Source organism: Canis lupus, chromosome 5, assembly GCF_003254725.2.
Source record: "Canis lupus dingo isolate Sandy chromosome 5, ASM325472v2, whole genome shotgun sequence".
In the NCBI taxonomy this organism is placed as follows: domain Eukaryota; kingdom Metazoa; phylum Chordata; class Mammalia; order Carnivora; family Canidae; genus Canis; species Canis lupus.
The window spans coordinates 39,914,915-39,937,170 of record NC_064247.1 but is presented as its reverse complement, the minus strand read 5'-3'; the positions used below and the strand labels follow the sequence as shown (position 1 = coordinate 39,937,170).

Genomic DNA, 22,256 nt, shown 5'->3' with positions numbered 1-22,256 from the left:
CTTTAATCTATAGAAGGCTATGAAATACTATGCCCCATACGAGTCACCTAAAAGCACGGGCAGATTGCAGAGAGATAGACAGCCAATTGAAAAAAACAATGATCTCAAATAGCCACCACAACGAATTGGTTTAGTTAATTTCAGTCCTCACCAAAACACCCAATCTTGACCCATTACTTTATCTGCCTTCAATGGCTGGAAGCTACAAAAAAGAAAGTGTAGGACTGCCTTTTCGTTCACTCAGCAAATATTCATTGCCTCTCAGTACACCTAACACACTGCAGGGAACCTGAACGCAAAGACACGCACCCCTTGTTGCTGGGTAAGGGAGACCCAGCTGTTGCTCCCGTGGGGAGAGGCCTCTAGCCACGTCTGGGCGCAGGTTCACTTGCATCTGCTGTGAGGTAATGTAATCGTTGAGGATTGTCTGTCTTGTGTTCTCCATTGCATAAAGCTGGTACTGACTTGGGTAAGCCGGGGTCGGGGAGAGCTGTCTCTGAAACAGGTAAGCAGCGGCAGCTGGTGGAGAGAATCAGAGAATGGCATTTAGTGGAGTCTAGGGGAGATTCATTCACTAACTGTCACCTGCAGGAAGGTCGAGGCCTCCTGCTGCCAAGCTAATACACATGTGCAGCTTTGGGTGGGTGGCACGTTACGAGGAGAAGGGAGATGTGTGGTAGACCCTGATATGTCACCCACGTGAATATATGCATTCTCACGTCAGGTGTAATGGAAAGGGGGGAGGAACTAGACACGGTCCAAGGGTGAAGATTTTCACTGGTAGAACAGGAGCTAAGAAACTTCCCAAGCAGCTGCATTTCCAACCTTTGCCATGTAACCTAATGGTATTTTCACCCCAGTATCTAAGAGCTGTGTTTGAAAATAGAATTATTTTTATAGTACTGATCATTCAACACAACCAAACAGAAATACATGTGAACACACTTTGAGACACAGAACGACTTTCCTGGGACTGAGAATGCTTAGTCTACAAGCATTTAAGTAATGCATGTGTTTAGAGCAGAGATTAGCAAACTTCCTCTGTAAAAGGCCAGATGGTAAATACCTTCTGCGTTGTGGACCATATGGTCTGTTTCACCTACTCAACTCTGCCATTGTAGCTTGAAAGCTGCCAGAGACAAAACAACCACAAACGTGGGTGGGCCGGGTTCTAATAAAACTTCATTTACACAAATACGCAGCAGGACGATTTGGCCCCCTGGCCGTAGTTTGACAGCCTGGGTTAGAGCATGACACAAGTTGCTACGAAGGGGCAGGGAGGTATGATAAAAAGGAGAAGGTAACGTCCCATTTGAAACATTTAAATCCAGCTCCAGCTCAAAAATAACAAGCACACAAAACTGCTCTAAAATGAGGGGCTATGATAAGCACTACATTGAAGTATACACATTCCATTTTGCCTGAAAATGTGAGTGAACTATTTTAAATCTCTAGAAAAACAGATGACAAGTTTTCTGGAATGTCTGCTTCCCCTTTCTTCATCCGGAACCCCCAGCAGAACAAGTCTGTCAGTGGACTCTGTGGGAACTTCTGCCTCAGTTTCTGTGAGACAGCCCCTGAAGAACTATGTGTAGGCTTCTCTGAAACCTAATGTTCTCAAGTGATAAATAATTTGATGCTGTTGATATAGCCTTCAAAAGATAAAATATTTGCCCCAGGTACCTTGCTTCTATAAAATATAACTAACCCTTAGAGATCTTGGCATGCTGGTAATGAAAATCTCCTAAGGACCATGGTAAAACATAGGTATTATTTCTCAACTTCAACTTGAAGGATGTAACAAACAATTGAGGATGGAGAAGAGGTCTGAGCAGAAAATACACATCTGAGTATGGCTCAGCAGGCAAGAAGAGCAGGGAGGACAGGCTGGAGCTGGCACATGGACGGGTTAGGCCAGCCACTGATACGCTGAGTCACTCCTTTCCCTTTGTAGAGCATGCTGCCTTGGGCAGATTGTCCCCAGAAAACCTACACACTCCTACATCCATCGTCAGAAGGGTGGGTCTGTTCAAAAGTTCCTTCCAGTTGTACCTGCTACTGTAATTACATAACTTATTGAGGTAACCCGGAGGTTGCTGAGAGAAGAATGAAATGAGTTGTTTCTCTGGAAACTGAGTTGACTACTTTGGAAAGATTCAATACAAAAGTTGAATCAGGTGTGGATGAGACAATTTGGAAAGACTGAAGAAAACAATCTGCAAGGATTCTGTATTTAAATTGCTTTGAAGCAGCTTTAAATTCTAGCTTCACTTAAAAAATCAAAACTGCAAGGAAATGTATCACTTAGATTTCATCAGTAGACCTTGACCTTACATCAGATCACCGATGAGGTAAGTGAAGGTCTACTTCGTAAATTTAAATGTTTAAGGGGCGTCCGTCATTCAAAAATAATTCTTTACATTGACCCACTTTTTCAATCAGCTTAACCAAATGCCATTCTGATTTTTAGTCCTATAATGGGAGCTGGTAATATTGTTTCCTGATTTAGGAACTGGTAATTAATGTGGTGGTGGTGGGGGGTTGTGTGTGTGACAGTTCAGTGAGCTGCACACATATATACAACAGTTTGCATATTATACTTTAATAAATAAATAGTTTAAAAAATCAGACAGGTGTATTATTTCTTTGCCATAAACCATCCCTACACCCAGTGCTTACCAGGATCCAGAGCCCTGTGAAATGGCATGGCTGGATCCAAATGTGTGGGAAGATGGCTCCGATAAACCTCTCCTGTGGTGTTGCCCCTATGATGGGGATCAAAAGGGCTGTGGCTTACTACAGGGTCCACCCCAGGTACTGGAGACTTCGCTGGTATACTTTCCCTCTGGGTAGGGGTCAGTGTTGATTTTCTTTCATGATTGGTAGACTTGCTAGAGGAAATCGTAACTGAAAAAAAAAAAAAAGGCAACACCATAACTTCTTAAGAAAACTTGGGAAGTCAAGTCATATAGTCGACCCCTGAACAATGCAGGGGTTAGGGACAGCAACCCTCCATACAGGGAAAAATCCATGTGCAACTTCTGATTCCCCAAAAACTAACAGCCTACTACTGACCGGAAGGCTTACTAGTGACATAGTCAATTAGTGCATATTTTGTATGTTTTATGTATTGTATTCTGGATTCTTACAATAAAGTAAGCTAGAGAAAAGAAAATTGTAAGAGAGGCGCCTGGGTGGCCAGATGGGTCTTACTCTTGATTTCAGCTCAGGTAATGATTGCAGGATTGTGAGATTAAGCCCTGTGTTGGGCTCTGTGCTCAGCAGGGGAATCTGCTTCCCTCTCTCCCTCTTCCTCTGTCCCTTCCCCAGCTCCTGCACTCGCTTTTCTCTAAAGTAAATCTTAAAAAAAAAAAAAAAAAAAAAGGACAAGAAAATTGCAAGAGAAAAATATGTTTACAGTACTGTACTGTATTTATCCCCCCTCACCCAAAAAAAAAATCCACATTAAGTGGACCTGCATAGTTCAAACCAAAGTTGTTCAACAATTTATTCATTTCTCACTCAAACAATTACAGACTGTATTTTATATTTTTATCTGCTTCCACCTAACATTTAATATTCCATCTTGAAAAACATGCAAATATGAAGAACTAGCAGAAGCTTTTGAGATTTGGAGATTACCAGCTCTTGGATCCCAGCACCATTTTATCACCTAATGTTAAGATTAAAAATGAAGTTCAGCACTCCTCTTGACAGCCCATTAGAAATGATCTTGTTTTCTGTAGGACTCCAACATTTCAAATTCTTCTCCATCCCCCGCGTACCAAGTCATAGCTCCCTCCCTCTGTCTGTGCCGCCAAGCCTCCCTGCTGCTCGCCCGTCACTACGTGATGCCATCTTCCGTTGCCCTGGACTTCTACAAAGCCTTTCTCATGAGCTCATCAACGTCAACCACCTCCCTACCTCAACCTCTTCTTTTTAAAGGGTGTTACTCAGAAGTTATTAGATCATTCCCCCAATGAACAGCATATATATCCTGACACTCACTGGCTGTCACCTTCTGCTGTTTTAATAATTGTGGTAAAACACACAGAATATAAAAGTTACCATTTTGAAGGGTATGATTCAGTGGCATTAATACACTCAGGTTTGTGCAGTTACCACCACCACCTAATTATTAATATTTTGAGAATATCATCTTTGCCATGATTGCACAAATCTATCTGACAAAACCAAGAAATCATGCTGGTTTACTACATCCCCTTCTGAGCCCCAACTTGCTCAAACATGGAGTGCCTTTCCCCTCTGCAGGGCAATTCTCCTTCAGAATCAGAGCCTGAGGCTCTGCCTTCACCACTCTGCCCCCCAAGTGGGTACTTCCCTTTCTCTTCCCTCCAAGATGGTCCTCTTCTCCCCCGCATGAAATACTGCTCACCTTCCCAGTTACCCCAGCATCCTGCCAGGACCTCACACATACTGCAATAAAGCTGACAGAGTGGCTGGGGATGTTGTGAAGGGTCACAGGTGGTTTCAGGGTTCATCTGGTAAAAATCAATACCTCTCACCTTACAGCATACCTGCCCGCAGCAGGGAGCCAGGGGAGGTAGCTGACACCACCACCAGCAGCAATGGCTATAACAATATTTCACATTTACTACGTGCCGGGCATCACTCATGCTTTCCTTTCCAAGTCCTTCGAACACATGGCCTCATCTGATCTTTCCAATGGGCAGTGAGGTAAGTCTTAATATGACATTACCATTTTACGGATATGAGGAAACTAAAGCCTTGGGAAGCGAAGTAACTTGTCCAAGGTCATGCAGAAAGAAGTATCTCAATTCGAGTCCAGGAAGTCTTGCTCCGTGGCCTGAACTTTCAACCCCTACACCAGAGCCACTAACCAAACAATGGTCAACACGGACTTTCAGAACACCTTGTAGGATTACCTGAATATCCACTCTAAGAATAAACTTACTCTAGAGCATTTCTGGACTCCAGCATACTTTATGCCTGATGAAAGTATTAGGTATTTTACCTACCATTATACCTACTTGCAATTTGGTAGCCTTCCATATAGCTCTCCTATCAAGCACAACCTACAGAACTTGTGGCAACCCAAAGCTAACAATCTGACATTTACTTTTTGCCAGAGGTGGGAAAAGAGAGTGCAGTCAACATGAGACCAGGACAGAAGAGTAACGTACCATCAGCAGTTCTGTTCATCATAGGCGAGCCTCTGGATATGGTGTTTGGATAACTCACAGGTGTCCGCCGTGCACTACTATCATCATAAATCCCTGGGCTCAGTTGTGCCTTGGGAGCTTCATGAAGTGTTGACCTAAGAACGGAGGGGCCAGAGCTTACCACTGATGTATGTCGGGAACGCACTGGCTCGCCTGCTTTCACATCCTCATATTTTCCCCGTTCTACCGCTTTTATGTTCTCTGGCACAATTTCCAGTGGAGGCATTCCACGGGATAGTTTGTTAGGCCCTGTGATTAAGGATTTGACGTTGTGTTTGATGGCAGATTGACCTGAGTTGCTGTCAAACTTTATTGGTGTACCCTAAAAGAAAAGAAACACTCATTATAGGTAGTCCACGGCATCCAAAGATTTCTTCCATCTCAGGTCAGCCAGGCTCATAGCAATTATAATTTGCTCTGGCAACCTTTACTATCTGTATGGATGTGGATATCTCAATAAAATGCTCACAAATCCAGAGCTGCAGACTTTCTTGCAGTGTGCATTCCACAATACAGACACAAGAGAAACAAATAATAAAAAGTGTACATAAAACTTTCACTTTTACTTCTAAAAGATCTGACATCCTAAGAACTACTTATAATTATTAAGTCATGCTCTTAAAAATGCCCCATGACTATTACAGTCTGAAGTGGAATGGCTGACAAAAAGCACCCTAATGTAGTTACCTGGGAGATGGAACCCTCAATTATTGGCCTTGTGCTCTGGACTACTTCTGGAGTTTTTCGGCTTTCCTGAGTTAAAATATCTTGCCGTGGAATCTCATGAATGGAACGCCCCATTTCTTTGATGGTGGTAATGCCATCATATGGTTTCCCTTTGGTAATGGCGCCTTCAAATGCTCGTATGGGAGGACTCTCCCTTTTAATCTGTTTGGGATATTTAAGACCATCTTCAAAGCTGTCTGTTGTTGCTCTTGGTGTGCCTTCAGGAAAGAATTCAAGAAACATACCTATTATAATAATGCCAATGGTTGCATAACAATGCAACTGAACTGTACACTTAAAAATTGTTGAGACAGTAAATTCTGATACATGTATTTTACCACTATTTAAAAAAATCAATACCTTGTCAGCTTGCAGTTTCTAATCAATTTTCTGTTTATAACACTAAGTCGTCATTTTTTTCAGGTGATTCAAGATTTAATACACTGTTCATCACAATCAGAGAATGGTTCTTACATAATGAAGATGCCTCTATATTCAAAGATTAGGTAACTACCATCTTCAAATAAACTAGCTCAGAAACAGAAGAGTTAAAATCAAGACTTAAATATCTAATATTTCAAAAGGGAAAATACTTGAAAAGCATGTTTCATGCACTGCAAATTAATGACAAACTACTTGGCCAACGGGCAGTCATGAATAAAAGCCAAAACAAGCAAAAAAAGTTTACCCTGCATTATGGAACCAGACAGTACAGTCCTTTCTTTGAGGTCAGAATGAGGGCTCCCCCTGGGTAATGCTCGGCATATCAGCCCTTTCAAAAAAAGAAAGGATTCAAGTATTAAACATAATGCGGATATCAATTCACGTATACTTTATACTGACCTTAGAGTATATACTTTTTGATAAAAGCTCTATGGAGAAAGATATCTTAAATTTGTGAACTATTGAGAATATCATGGAAAAAATAAAAGTTGTAAGTACCCAACATGACATCATTTGTTCCTTTTCAACATTCTACTAAAGAGAAAATAGCCACAGAAGACCTCTCTTATAAACCAAAAAGGAAAGACACTTTCAAAATTACATCTAAAATCCAATGCTTGTCAAGGTGAGAGGACACACAGAGGGGTTGAGAATCACCATTAAGCTCTGGAATAGACTTCTGAGAGATGGAAAACACAGAAGATGGCTGCACTATCTCAAAACTGGTAAAATACATAAATGAAAACATGCAAATCAAAATGAGAAAGCTGTAAATAACCTCTTCATAAGTTTCGCGTCACATCACAATACACTTGAATCAAGGATTGGAAATAACCACACACAATTACCCTAAAGGTAAAGGGAAGTAAGATTTTTTTTTTTTTTAATATGGAGAAAATCCAACTCTTAGAAAATTACGCAGGACTTCGAAGATTGAGGAATCCTTATCCTGTTTTTAGTATTTCACCTATATTAACATTAAATTGTTGAGGCAGGTTAAGATTTAAAGAAAGTGAGGCATTAACAAAATAAAACCACAGGTTTTTAGTAGTTTTGATATACATTCACTGATGTAGTGAATGTGTATCAAACATGGGGTAAGTTTGTATCATGTGGTCAGCACAAGTTTGGACAGCTGTCTAGGATCCCCACACAATAACTACAATCCCTTAATTTACAGAGGATTAAACTCCCACAGTGAAATTCCTCAGTAAACAGTGCAGCAGGATTTCAAATACAGGTCTTTGTTCTATTACATCATTTTAACTACCTCACAATGAAAAACCAAGTTCTCAGAGTGAATTTTACATTTTTCAACTCACTTAATTAACCCTAGCAGGAATAGTCTACAAATTACAGGGGCATTCTACTAGTTATCTATGATATGACCCATAATGTTTAATTTTTACTTTCTTCCACTGTCATGTATTTGATTTATATGTACATATGAATATAAATGTAAACATGTCAACTAGTTCATAACAATATTAATTATATGTTACATATTATACTATAATATATAATGATATATTAATAAAAGTTTCATTTATATATTAACATGAATATAAATTTCAGGTACAAATGACAGAGACTGAATACAACCTAACCCAACCATGCAAATTTGCTGTACAAAATTAAATGTATCTAAATAAAGTTCTGGAAACAATATTTTTACCCTCCAACGGTGCTGACACAGGAGACTCCCTCATTGACAACCCTTGCTTTATATTTCCTTCCACTGATTCGTAGCTTCTTTTCAAACTGATTTCATGAGCTGTTCTTGGACTCCTTGTCCCTTCTCGGGCATTCTTAATATCTGCAGAACATAGAAATAAGAATTGCTCAGACAGGGCCCAAGGCCTATGCTATAGTAAATCAGTTATCTTAGTTTCATAGTCTATCTTATAAAAATAATAATATAAAAACCAGTCGATGACCTATGGCCCACTACTTTGTAGATGATATTTATGAAATTTTCATTAATTCAAATTTATTTGAGTGCCAGGCATAAATAAGATAGGCTTGCAGATAAGGTTAACATATTAAGTCCCTTCCTTCATGAAACTTACCCAATCGTGGCAGATACAAATAAAGCGCGAGACAATTGCTCTAGAGCATAGTCAGTACTACGAAAAGAGAGGTATAGTGTACTAGGAGAATGCTGGAAGGGAAACCTAACACATCAAAGGCTCCGATAAGGCTGCCTATGAGAAGCCATGGGTAAGCTGAGAACTGAAGGATGAGGAGGAGATGCTTATGTCAGAGGTAAGGGAGGAAGAGTTGGTACAGGCCAAGGGAATGTGAGCACACAGACGTCACAGTGAGGCAGAGTGTGGAACATTCGAAGAACTTAAGCTGGGTGCGTGGTCAGTTTGTACGGAGCTGAAGGAAGAGTGTATGGGCAGGCAGTGCAAGGGAGCAAAGGGAAAAGTGGGAAGGGAACAGTCTGGGAGAGAAGCTGGCATCAGATGGTGGTGGGGGGACTGAGCCAAGGTAAGGGGCTTACACTGATCTTAAAGCAATGCAGTCAAGCAGGAAGCAATGGGATATTGCTGAAAGGGGTTTTGACTAAAGGTGGGGAGGTCAGGGGCAGATGCTGAGTCACCCCAATGGAAGACGATGGTGGCAGTGGGGAATACCAGAAATGGAAATATTCCAGAGCATTCAGAAAAAAGAACAGAAACAGCTTAGTGACTGGACGTGGAAAGGGAACAACAAAATGATGAGGATGACATCTACATATCTGGCTTAGGCAATGCACATTAATTTTTTCCTCTAGAAGCAAAATGTAAATCAGCATATGCCAGAAATGTTAAAACAAGAAAGGAGGAAGGAAATCAGAAAAAGTTACCATGTGTTCTGCATCAGGCACTCTGTGCTCACATACCTTACGTCTTTGTATTCCAAGAGAGATAAAACATGACTAATGACTACTCATATCATAGAAACAGCTGCTAATGGGAACTCAAATCTAGTCCCTCACTTGGCTTTTTTTTTTTAACCATAACTGAGTCATTCTTGTAACATTAATGAGAAAATATAACCTGAGAATACATCTAAAGAAAATGCTTATACACAGATGTTAAAATAATTTAAGAATTTCAATTCAAAACTCTTTCCAGGTTTATCAGATTATTATCTACTGTCTAATTCTTTTTTTTTTTTTTTTTTTACTGTCTAATTCTTAATGTATGAAATAGGAATCCCTTTAAAATAAAAATGATTCTACTAAAGTTAAAGACTCTCTTCTTAGGCTAACTCGACTAGCCACAGTTGATGTTAGCTACCACTATAGAACCATGTACTATGGGCTCTACACTGTTTATCATTTTTCAGTGCCTCCCTCCACCCAGCAAGTATGTGGGGAAGCAGAGCCTCTGTTTCCAGTCCCACATCACCATACTGGCTTCAGAGTACAGACATCATACTCACTATCGTAGGATAAGATGTGTCCACTTTTGCCTTCATAAATAACATGACCTTTTGATGCAGCTTCCTCTCTGCCTTTCTCAGGACTGCTCTCTTCAATAGGCATTCTAGAAATGGATCCCTTTACCAACGCCTCAGTTGGTATGCCAGCCTGTGACAGAGCTGGGGTACCCTGCCATCAAATCAAACACAAATACTCAGGTTTAGAGGAAACGGGAGATGCTCAGAAAACTTAACCTACCACACTGGGAGTCTGATCCATCCATATCTTCAAAGAAGAAAGGACAAAGACATGAGAGGAAACCAGACATTAAGGTTTTATAAGCATAAAGAAATACTGTACCTTTGTCTTAGAACCCTGTCCTGCAAAACTTAAAATGCTGACAGGTATAAGAATCAAATTAGCTTTCTTCCCCTCCCTGAAATCAAACCTCTTAACTCTCAAGAAAAAAAAATCTGTCTTAGAGGCCAAAAATCATGTAAGTATAGTAAGTTTTTTTCAAAACATCTAATAAAAATGAGGTGATAAATTAAGTTTTAAATTTAGAATACTGCAACCTTCTCTCACATTGTGATAAGAGGAAAAAACAACCTGAAGTTCCCAAACTGTCTGCTGCATTCAAGTGGAGGCAGGAAAGGCAAAACTCAGAAGTCTCCATCCTGTGCTATGGATTCAGTTTAGGTCACATCCTCTGCGTCTTCACCATCATTACTTAGTCCTCTTTGGGGTTGCCTAGGGCCACGGTTCTTTCTGACCCCTCTTTGAAGCAGTAAACTCTTCCTTCCAGAGAAATCATTCATGGAAACTCAGGTGTTAGAACACTTAGTAAAAGTGAGCTGCTGGGTTGAAATGGGCGTGGTAGGCCCAGACCAGCCCACTCACACATTTGGCATCCCCAAAACTCTAGTGAGGAGGACGATATGAAAACACACACATAGAATAGGAAGAATGACAACAAAACATTTACTTGTCCAGCTGTTCAATGAGCTTGGTAGTAAACATTGGGAAATCTACAACACCTGCTTCAGAAGTGCTCAATTCACATGGACAGACTGGTTTGAAAATAGAGAAAAATCCAGCCTCACTTCATCCAGTTCATTCTGTCTTCCTACCCACAGCCTGGTTACTGGAGTGAGAATGAACAGGAAGAGATAATATGCATATGGCATTTATTTCTCTACTGTCTCTACTATTAATGTGTTTGCTTATTCTGAAAATTAATTTCAGGATGTATACCTTGGTCAGATGTAGAAGGAGAGATGTGAAGAGTTCACATGTAACTTTCTAGATCACTACATTGTATACTCTATAAACTGCATCTTGTTAAAATAAAGACTCTGACTCAATAGGTCTGAAGTGGGAACTAAAATTTCTACATGAATCAACAAGCTCCCAAGCAAAGCTGATGCTCTGGGACACAGACTACACTTGATCAACGAGGTCCTAGGGTGGGGTTCTCAAGTGGGCATACGGCAGAGTCACTAGAGGGCCCTGCCCCCACAGATGAGACTTCCGGAGGTGGGGCCTGATCTGGGGCCTGATCGTTTACATGCCAAATTCTGCCAGTCTGGGAACCATACTTTAATCATGGGCCTACGGAATGTGAACAAAAGACAAGGAAGAAGAATAAAACCGGACACTTGTGACTGGTTCAATGCACACACAGGATTCTGTTTACAATGATTTCTCAAGACAGAATTTTTTGTTCCCAGATGTACATAATGAAGAGGCTATGGACTGTTACATTTCAAACTGAAATTAACATCTAAAGGAGGAAAAGAAAGACCTTTCTCTTAATCAAAACTGGCAATGCAGTTAGCTTCAAATTGGAAGAAGATACTTGACTTCTGGTACTTCTGTCAACATCACCCATATCTCCCAGCATCGCAGGAGATTCCAGCAAGGTGGCTTACGTGCCAGGACTGTAGACCTTCTTTTTCACAAAGGGCAAAAGAGAGCAGATAATTTATAATGATTTTCTTCTCCACTTCTATTTAAGCTGAAAACCACATGGTAAAAGCTTTGCCAGGGAGACAGTAAAAGCTACATCAATCAGAACTTGTTTCTTCTGCCAATCTGCAAATCACTGACCTTTTCAAATAACCCACAGAACAGATAATACAGCTGGTGGTTAAAATATCATATTAATGTCTTTCTGCAGAGAGTTTGGGGATCTGGGCTTATTACCACTGAGACCCAGTCCCGTAATCCAGAACAACAAGCAACTCGATCACAGAACTATACTGCTGAAGTTCTTGAGACCTGACTTATCGTTTTCTCATTAGCTACTGTCCAGTATATCAGGAATGCTCAAAACTAACCTGAGTGATAGAGCCCCGGAGGGACGGGATGCCTTCCATGGAAATTTTGCTGGTTGGTGTTCCCCGAGTTATACTTCCTTCTTGGATGGCTCCTGTGGTACCTGAATATAACCAAAATGATTAGCAAATTACACCTTCTAGCACTGCAAAAAAAAAAAAAAAAAAAAAATCAGCCCCTACTTGGAAGCGGGGTAAGAGAAGAAAACAGCAATACAAAAAGAATAGCTGTATTTTACTGAAATGCACTTTTAAAATAATACTGCAATTATTGAAAAGGACTGCTGAAATGTGGAACTTCAAGGTTTTAAATTATTTTTATAGAAAGTAAAAACTTAGAATATAAAGGTTCTAACTTAAAAACCCAACATTAAAACATATCAATGACTTACTTTAATACATTTATTGGGAACAAAAGTTTAATATTTCTGCCAAACAGCATATTTTACCTCTGACCACTCCTTCGTGTTGTGCCCTGACCAATAAACCTTCAGGCTGTGAGTTTTGGCTTCGGGGGGAAAATTCTTCCTGCTTGATGTAGGGCACAGTAGCTATGGACCAAAGCAAGAGAAACAGGAAGAGATCAAGTGCTAAATAACCAACCTTGATGCTGCAAGTGCAGGAACATTCTGAATATTTTTACTCACTGACCTGATTTGGCAGATTCCTGTTGCCGCGGCAGTCCTAGAGAGATGGAGCCCACTGAGGGCTTAGCTGCTTCTTGAGTGTAGGAAGGCTGATTATGAGAAGTCAGGTAAGTGCCAGGTGTTCCCTAAAAATAATTTTAAAAGACTAAAATAGCATTGTCTTATCACAAGGTCAATAATAAATTTAACATTCTCTGTTTATAAAAGTTTACACCCTCACTGTCCCAAATTAAGAACAAGTATCTGCAAAGCAAGAAAATCCTTATCATAGATTGCTTACATTAAAAATACTTTTAAAGGGAGCAAGTTATGTCTTCTGAAATCACCACAAGTTTCATGTAACTAATATTTATTGTTAACGAATTACATAAATAAAGCACTTAACAGTACACTCAAAATGTAATAAGCTACTATTAACAATATTTATTCCTCTTAAATTGCTATAGGATAGTGATATTGGTGAAAATAGCAGAATAAGGACTTCTTAAAACTCTCCTCCATAAAGGCAATCAGAAAACCACCAAAAATTGTAGAATTAACTTTTTAATTTCGGAATTAGCCCAAGGCTTGTAGAAATCTGGGCACATTTGTTCAAGAAAACTAGCAAAATCTAGGTAAGAATAGTGAGCTTTATGGCATTTGAACTTGCTCTGTGTCCTCTCCCATGTATTTCCCCACCAAGTTCAGCAGTAGCCTTGAAAATCAATAGCCTTCAATCATGGTAAAAACCATCAGTCTAGCAGCCACAGGAGGGGAATGAAGAGGGTTGGAGCTTCCTAAAAGCCTCATTCTCAGATAATTGTCATTATTTGACTTGTCTGGTGGCTCTCTGGGAAACTCATTTGCGAGGCTGTCTTTATTTGATCTGTGGTGGGGAAGAGGATGCATGCTTATCAAAAACAATCAGCATCTGGAGCGCCTGGGTGGCTCAGTGGTTGAGCATCTGCCTTTGGCTCAGGGCATTATCCCGGGGCCCTGTGATCAAGTCCCACATCAGGCTCTCCACAGGAAGCCTGCTTCTCCCTCTGCTTATGTCTCTGCCTTTCTCTGTGTATCTCTAGTGAATAAATAAATATAATCTTAAAAGAACAAAACAAAACAAAGCAAAAACAATCAGCGTCAAATGATTTAACTTCTTCACTATCTGAGGCAGTAGATAACCACGAAGGCAAACAACAGGATAACCAAAAACCTTAAAAGGAAACGTTAAGAAATGAGATGTGCAAAGAGGGTTTGAAAAGTTCCAAAACGTGCTAGGAATCTAGAAGGCCATGTGCATGTGCAAGGCTATGCAGATGCCCAAGAAAGACATGAGAAGGCCTTAAGTTCTCAACTCTGGCTGACCTTAAAGCTCTGTGAAAGCAGGAAGTGAAGACTAAGGCAGAGTTGCCAGTTGCCTGGCTGAATGTTGAAGGTGTACCCAGCACACACCGAGAGCCACTCAGGAAAGACTGGGACATTTAGGCATTCCAAGCACTGGAGTCTATCAAGCCTTAGCTGACCAAGAGGTGAAGAAAGAGACTTCAGTGACCATACATGTCACAAGAATACAGACTTCACAGTTAGTTCAGAAAAGTCACAAAGCAAGTATCAACAAAAACAAAAGCAAACCTTTAGGGAGAGAGGAGAATGATTTCCACAGTTGGCACATTACATAAAATGTCATTTTTTAAACAAAAATTACAAGAAACAAGAAAGCATGACCCACACACATAGGGAAAAAATGCAATGAATAAAAACTGTCCCTGGGCTGTAGACTTGCCAGAAAAAGACTGTTATATCATTAATCAGCTATTGCAAATATGTTCAAAGAACGACAGGGAATCATGTCTAAAGAATTAAAGGAAAGTATGAAAATGATGTCTCCTCATACAAAGAATATCAACAAAAAGAAATCATAAAAAAAGAACTGTACAGAAATTCTAAAGTTGCAAAATACAAAAACTGGAGAAAAATACAGACCCTCAGCAAACAAAGAATATAAGGAAACATCTTCAATCTGATGAAAGGTACCTATGCAAAGGCTATAGTTAACATATCTACCAGTGAAATACTGAATGTCTCCCTCCTCAAATGGGCAACAAGGAAAGCATATGCTTTTCACCACTTCCTCTAAACATTCTACTATGGCGTGTCTGGGTGGCTCAGTCGGTTAAGCATCTGACTTTTTTTTTTTTAAGATTTTATTTATTCATGAGAGGCACAGAAAGAGAGAGGCAGAGGGAGAAGCAGGCTCCATGCAGGGAGCCCGATGTGGGACTTGATCCCAGAACCCCAGGATCATGCCCTGAACCAAAGGCAGATGCTCAACCGCTGAGCCACCCAGGTGTCCCAAGCATCTGACTCTTGATTTCAGCTCAGGTCATGATCTCAGGATGTGAGATGGAGCCCCATATAGGGTTCCTCAGTCCCCTCATTCAGTAGAAAGCCTACTTAAAATTTGCTCTCCCTCTCCCCCCCAACCTTGGTCTCTCAAATAAATAAATAAATAAATCTAAAAAAAAATTTACTAAACGTTCTACACAAGCCAGTTTGATAAAATAAGAAAAAGAAAGACTAGAAAGGAAGAAGTAAAATTATCTTGATTTGCAGATGACATGCTCACATAGAAAATCCTAAGAAATCTACTCTTCCTCAAAACAAATAAACAAACCAACACCTCAAAATAAATAAGAAGCAAATAAGTGAATGTTGCAGGAGACAAAGTGAATATTAAAAAATCAACTTTTTAAAATATACCTATAGGAACTGGAAATTGAAATTTTAAAAAATAATACTTATTAAAATATAAAATACATTACAAATAATCATATTAACTGAAAATAAATCTAACAAAACCTCTACAGTGAAAACTATGAAAGATTTTAAAGACCTAAATAAATGGAAATATGTTTCATGGATTAGAAGACTCAACATTCTCAAGATCTACTTTTCTATCCCAAAATAATCCAGAGATTTAACATAATGCTTTACCATAATCCCAGCAGAATTTTTGTTAGAAACTGACATTTATAATTTATACGGATGCGCCAAAGTCATAGAAGAGCCAAAGCAATCTTGAAAAATAAAAGCACTTACAAGACTTATACCACATGATTTCAAGACTTACCATAAAGCTACAATAATCACAATTGTGGTGCTGATAAAAGTATGGGCAAGTAGGTCAACTGAACAGAACAGAGTCCAGAAATAGACCAAACGCAGAGTCAAATCATTTTTGACAAAGGCCCTAAAGCGATCAAATAAAATACTTTTTAACCAGCGTTATTGGAACTACAAACCCAGAAGGATAAATTAATCCTGACCCTGACATCACCTCACGTTGCACACAAAAATTAATTTCATGTGGATCACAGACTTAAAATATAAAAGCCCAAAATATAAAGCTTTCAGAAGAAAACACAGTATCTCCACAACCCTAAAGCAAAGATTTCTTAAAGAAAAAGAACTAATCATATGAGGGAAAAAAATTATATATGGACTTCAACAAAACTTAAAATTTCTGCTCATCAAAAAACGTTATAATAAAACATACAAGCCACAAAAGAGAAAATATTTTAAAATATATGAGACCTTACATCCGTAATATATAAAGTAGTTCTATAATCTACTAACCAAAAATACCAATAAAAACAGGTAATAAGATAGTCACTTCACAATCAGACATATAAATGACAAGTATACAAAAAAATGTTCAACATCATTTGCTGCCAGGGAAACACAAACTAAAGCCACAATGAAATATTACATACCCAGTAATAGGACTAAAATAAAAAAGACTGCGAAGAGCAAATGAAGCAACATGAAGGCTTATACACTGCTGGTAGCAGTGTAAAACTAGACCCACTCTGGAAAATTATAAAGTAAAACATATATCGAGCAATTCCACTCTCAGGGGATTGATTACACAATAGAAATGAAAACACAGGTCTACAAAGAGCCAGTACAAGAATGTTCTTATCAGCTTTATTCACCACAGCCAAAAACTACAAATAGCTCAGGCTTCCAATAACGAGAAAATGGATAAACAAACCAGTATATGTTCATACAACAGAGTATTATTCAACAATAAAAAAAAAAAAAAAACCTACTGATCACACAAAACCCTGGATGAACCCTTAAAGCCATTATGTTACGTTAAAGAAGACAGACATAGAGAAGTACACACTGTGTGAGTCCATTTATATAAAGTTCCAGAAAAAGCAAAACTACTCTGCGTAATAGGAAGCAAAAACAGTGGTTGCTTCAGGCAGAAGGGGCTGAGAAAACATCTAGAAGTGAAGAAATTGTTCTATAACTTGACAGGACTGTGGTGACTGCTGGTCAGGCACATTAGTCAAAACTTTTCAACCATTAAGATAAGACCACATTAAAAAATATGTATGTGTGTGTGTGTATACATATACGTAGTGTGTGTGTATTAAATAAATAAATAAATAAATAAAGTATATAGTATATAGTATATATGTGTATATACATATATATCGTACTACACCAGGAAGAAAAGATATCGCGGCTGAAGCCAGAATGAACTGGGGCTTACCAATCATCTACAATTTAGTATTTAGAGCCTTTATAATAGTCAACACATATTTAGCACTTGAAAAGATTCATCTTTCATCTACACTACACTAACCCTCAGGGCACAGCAATGCCTTTGGTAAGTTAAACCAGACAATGTATCACGGCCACTCACTTTGGGCACCTAACTCACACAAACTTCCCATGTGTGGCATGGAGTATGAGGATTGCTGTATTTTCTGGTCATTGTCTCTTCACATACAGACAGATTTTTATTTATTAAGACTCGGGCAATTAGTGACAAAAAGGGAAAACTTTTACCAAAGCAATACTCAATAGAAATTTCCTGGGAAGGGAAGGCATTTTACCTGTGAGATGGAGCCTCCCAGGATAAAAGATGGTTTTTCTGAAGCCACTGTGGTTTTGGATGACGGGATGAGAGGAGGAGGTGGCCTGGTGGGTCGAGTCGTCGGAAGCCGAACTGCTTCAGGGAGATTAGTTATCACTTGATGTGGAGCAGGCTGCAGGACTTTTAAAGGGAAGAAAAAAATGATTTAAAATAGTCAATTTCATAGTTTGCAACACTCTGTCTCAGTCATTCCTGAATTTTTAAATCACACACTGAATTTCAAGTGCAAGATGAGGCTGAGGATAAACATTTCTATTTTAAATTTCTCTTTCACTTGAATTAAATCTGTATACAAATTCAGGTCACACATGATATTTGTGAGGTTGAAATATTCAACTCCCTGTCAAACCAGAGCTCTCAAGCTGATGTTCATTTCAAACTACTTCTGCTTAGCATAGACAAATGATATTCTTTAGTAATCTTTCCTCTCTCTCCATCACTCTTTGGACCTGCTTCTTAGGAGCAGCTGATACTATAACTATGGACAACGTACAGACATGACCAACAGCCAGTTGTACGTCCTCTTTCCATCCTGCAGAATTTGAGAAACATTTACTGATTCTGGCTCTCACAGACTTGAATTTCTTGAGACCGGAGAGGGAATCTAAAGATATTTACATAGTATATGGACTCTTAAAAGAAAAGCCAGTAAATGTCACAGTATAAATGTAGAAACACAAATTTCCCAGTGGCCCAGTAAACCTCAACTGTATACAACCAACATATGGGATGTAGAGAAACAAGAAAATAATTTTGAAACAGGGAGAACATGTCCTGGAAAGGCAGCTCATTCACGAGATCAAACCACCCATGTCTAGCACCTGTAGGTAGATGGCCAGCAGCCACGGCACAGAGGAACAATATTTACCTGGCGGGACACTATAGCGGGCTGCACTCATATCAGGCTGTGGAGCGGCTTTACTGACTTCTCTCGGAGAGAGCCTACACGGTGATGCTGACCTTGCTGCGGTATTGTGCATCTGTGCTTCCTGTTCTAGAGCACGTTTGACCTCAGCATAAGGCATATAGGCGACTGATTTTCCTATGAAAGTTAAAGTTATCAAAATAAGGGAAGAACCCCAAATTAAAATAGTAAGTGTGAAAGGACCAAGCCCACACCATCCAGGGGCAGATCCAACTATATACTAATATTAAAATCTAAAATTCCTGGGGGAAATCCACCCACAGAGAGGTTTAAAAACCCTCTAAATCTAAATCTTCTGTGTATGCACCATCATTATGACCTAATAAAACCCTCAAAAATAAAATTATGAGTTTTCCCTTTAAAGGACAAAGAATTTGTCTTTCTTCTTCTTAGGAAGACCAAGTGTTTTCACATGCAATAAAGATCACAACAGGCAAACATCAGATTATCCAGCCATTTGGTGAATTCAAAGCTTGCTTGAATTAGTCATATCTCTGAGAATTTCAACTCTTATATACTCAGCCTGTTGAAACCCACCACTTAATATTCAAGAAATAAACATAATTAAGAAATGGAAGAACCCGTTCTTAGAAGATGCAGATCAAATTAATCCAAAAAAACCTATATAAGCATACAAATCTATGGATTTTATTACAATAATGCTAATAAAAATTACTCCATATAATTTACCTCCACATAAAGTATAAAAAAAAAACTTTAAGCATTTAAAGGGTATATCAGATATGCAGTCACATTAAGACTTAAAACTACACAGAATTGGGACACCTGGGTGGTACAGCGGTCTAGCGCGTGCCTTTTGCCCAGGGCATGATCCTGGAGTTCTGGGATGGAGTCCCACATCAGACTCCATGCAGGGAGCCTGCTTCTCCCTCTGCCTGTGTCTCTTTCTCTTTCTCTCTCCCTCTGTGTCTCTCATGAATAAATAAAATCTTAAAAAAAAAAAAAACTACACAGAATTATATTTATATTTTTCCATTTTAAAATAAAATTGATATTGTAATTTTGAAAAATCAGAAAAGCATAAAGAAGAAAGTGAAAATCATGTGTAACCCAAACCACTCAGGTATGGGCTACTTTAATGTCGGCTGGAACAAATTCCCATTCATTTTATTATTCTTTTGCTTACCTAGTCTGATCCATTTATTCTTCCAGATAAATCTAAATTTATTTATTTATTTTTAATTTTTTTATTTTTTAGATTTTATTCATTTATTCATGAGAGAGAGAGAGAGAGAGAGAGAGAGGCAGAGACACAGGCAGAGGGAGAAGCAGGCTCCATGCAAGGAGCCCGACGTGGGACTCAATCCCGTGTCCAGGATCAGGCCCTGGGCTGAAGGCGGCGCTAAACTGCTGAGCCACCTGGGCTGCCCCGATAAATCTAAATTTAAAATCCTTCTCCAAACAAAATGTCACTGGAATTGCATTAAGTTTATGAATACAGGAGACCTGACACTCTATAATAATGAACTTTCTAATTGAGGAATCTAGACTTTTTCTTTTTCTTTTTTTTTTTTTTCTTTTTTTAGACTTTTTCATATAGGTCTTACTTATACATTCCTTGTCAAAAATTATTTGTAGGTATTTTATATTTTGGTGTTAGGAGAGGCATCTTTTTCATATGTATGAATTTACTTGTATACCTGATTATTGTAGATCTATAGGAAAGAAAGATGTGGATTTCTGTATATCATTTATTTTCCCGAGAAACTTAATGAACTTTCCTTTTTGTTCTAATAACTTTTCAGTTGATTCTTATAGGCTTTCTAGGTGGATAATCTTATCCTGTGAACAATGATTTGTCTTCTCTCTTCAAATAGCTACATCTATTTTTGTTTTTTGTTTTTCTTTAATGTACTACAGTAAGTAGTAGTTGGCACCGGATAGTTCCTATCCCAAGAGAAGGTCTCTAGCATTTCACTATTAAATGGAAGGCTTGTAACTGGTTTCTTTTTTTTTTTTTTTTTTTTTGGTAACTGGTTTCAAATAGTTTCATAATAGTTTCATTAGCACAAGGCATAAAGAGTTCTCTGGCTTACTATTTTTAAAAACCAGAAAAATTCTAGTAATACCAGCAAATATTAAGCATGTAGTCTGTGCAAAGCACTGTGAATTTCATGAATTATCTCACTGAGCCCTGATGACCAATGAGATTATTAACACCATTTCACAGATGAGGAAACTGAACCTCCAAAGAATCACACCAGACTGCCCAGTCAATGTCATGCTACCAGCAGCATAAGCCTGACTCTGAGTTCAAAACTACAAAGTCAATTATGCCTCCCTGAAGCACTGGGTGTTGACTTTCAGATGCCTCTGGGGTATCCATCAAGATGATGGTTCTCTTCCCTTCTTAGACATATTAATATAATGAATTGGATTAACTGCCCCAGTGCTGTGCAGATTTATAAAATAAACCAACTTCAAAAGAAAATCATGCCTTCCTTTCTGGAGAATTTAACATGGTAAATTATGATTATAAATTCTATGTGATTGTTTCACCATTCTCAGTAAGTTTCTAATAATGTGGAAACTATCTTGTCATAGTATTAAAGAAAAGGGGGGGGGGCAGAAATTTAGATGGTTCTAAATACGGATGAATATTTAAATCATCATATACTCAAAGCTGAAAAAATAAAGCAATAAACAAAATAAACAAGATTCAGTTGCAGAGAAGCATTAACTTTTCATTCAACTGAGCTGATTCTGTTAAACCTGCACTGCAATTCTAATAACTCTCTCTACATGTGTATGTTTTGAGTGCCCTCCCTCCAAGAAAAAAAGGCTTCACAAGAAAGCAGGGGTTAACTTGTGTAAATGCTCCTGGAAAGTGAAAATAATTGTTCTTTCAGGGTTTTCCCAAGTTTTTCTACAGAAAGAAAAGGGCACACTTACAATAATTGTGTTACTCACTACACTAAGATGAATACTCTGAAAGAGACAGACAATGGGTGCTGCCTGTTACTTTCTAAATGAGACCATGAAGGGATAAGTCAAAATCAGGGTCCTAATTCAAGTAAACTCTACCAGTTTGGTGATGGTTTACAGGCAAATCCACACTATCACTGTATTTAACATTCTATAAACTATTCTATGATGTTGCATTGAAAACATCATTCTGGATATACAAGCAATTTAAATGCAAGTATATGATTATGTGAGGGAGATATGTAAGTATAAGGGAAATTATCCTTCACACTGAACTATGGATAGTTATAAATTCAGGAGAGTCTTCGGCATTTCGTTAAATAACTACACAAACATACTAGATGAGCTAAAACAAAACCTAACCTTGATATAAAGTGTAATCAACCACCCTAGTGTCTAGACTCACCTTGAACCAAACTGATGTCATATTATAAACACCTCAGTATTGTGTTAATAAAAAATATAATTACAGGATGGTTTTAAGATCACTGCATTATGATTAAAAATTAGGATAACACTCTGATCTAAACCAAATGGATTAATGTGAGTGACTAGAGAAATGCAGTTCATTGTTTAGTCTCAGAATTTGGGCTCTAGCCTGATTCAGTGTCTCCAGCTTCCAAATACAACCAATTTGTAAAGTCAATCAAGAAAAGATACCGAGGTCTTAAAATAACCATATGACA

General features: G+C 38.6%; 1 protein-coding gene across 22 annotated transcripts in view; it reads right to left on the bottom strand.

Moving 5' to 3' along the window:
- Positions 1 to 22,256, bottom strand: part of NCOR1 (nuclear receptor corepressor 1) — a 150,400-nt gene that overhangs the window by 20,778 nt on the left and 107,366 nt on the right. For 16 of the 22 annotated variants that reach the window (XM_049109479.1, XM_049109481.1, XM_025428247.3 and 13 more), the window contains 12 exons: positions 18,568 to 18,741; positions 17,659 to 17,819; positions 12,774 to 12,894; positions 12,572 to 12,673; positions 12,126 to 12,226; positions 9,807 to 9,975; positions 8,050 to 8,190; positions 6,619 to 6,702; positions 5,892 to 6,148; positions 5,166 to 5,526; positions 2,680 to 2,907; positions 310 to 519 (listed from right to left, as the gene is read on the bottom strand). In XM_049109479.1, the coding sequence (XP_048965436.1) occupies positions 310 to 519; positions 2,680 to 2,907; positions 5,166 to 5,526; positions 5,892 to 6,148; positions 6,619 to 6,702; positions 8,050 to 8,190; positions 9,807 to 9,975; positions 12,126 to 12,226; positions 12,572 to 12,673; positions 12,774 to 12,894; positions 17,659 to 17,819; positions 18,568 to 18,741 (2,109 nt within the window). The remainder of the gene's footprint in view (positions 1 to 309; positions 520 to 2,679; positions 2,908 to 5,165; positions 5,527 to 5,891; positions 6,149 to 6,618; positions 6,703 to 8,049; positions 8,191 to 9,806; positions 9,976 to 12,125; positions 12,227 to 12,571; positions 12,674 to 12,773; positions 12,895 to 17,658; positions 17,820 to 18,567; positions 18,742 to 22,256) is intronic. The other 6 variants (XM_025428255.3, XM_035716152.2, XM_049109483.1 and 3 more) reach the window with 1 other exon arrangement.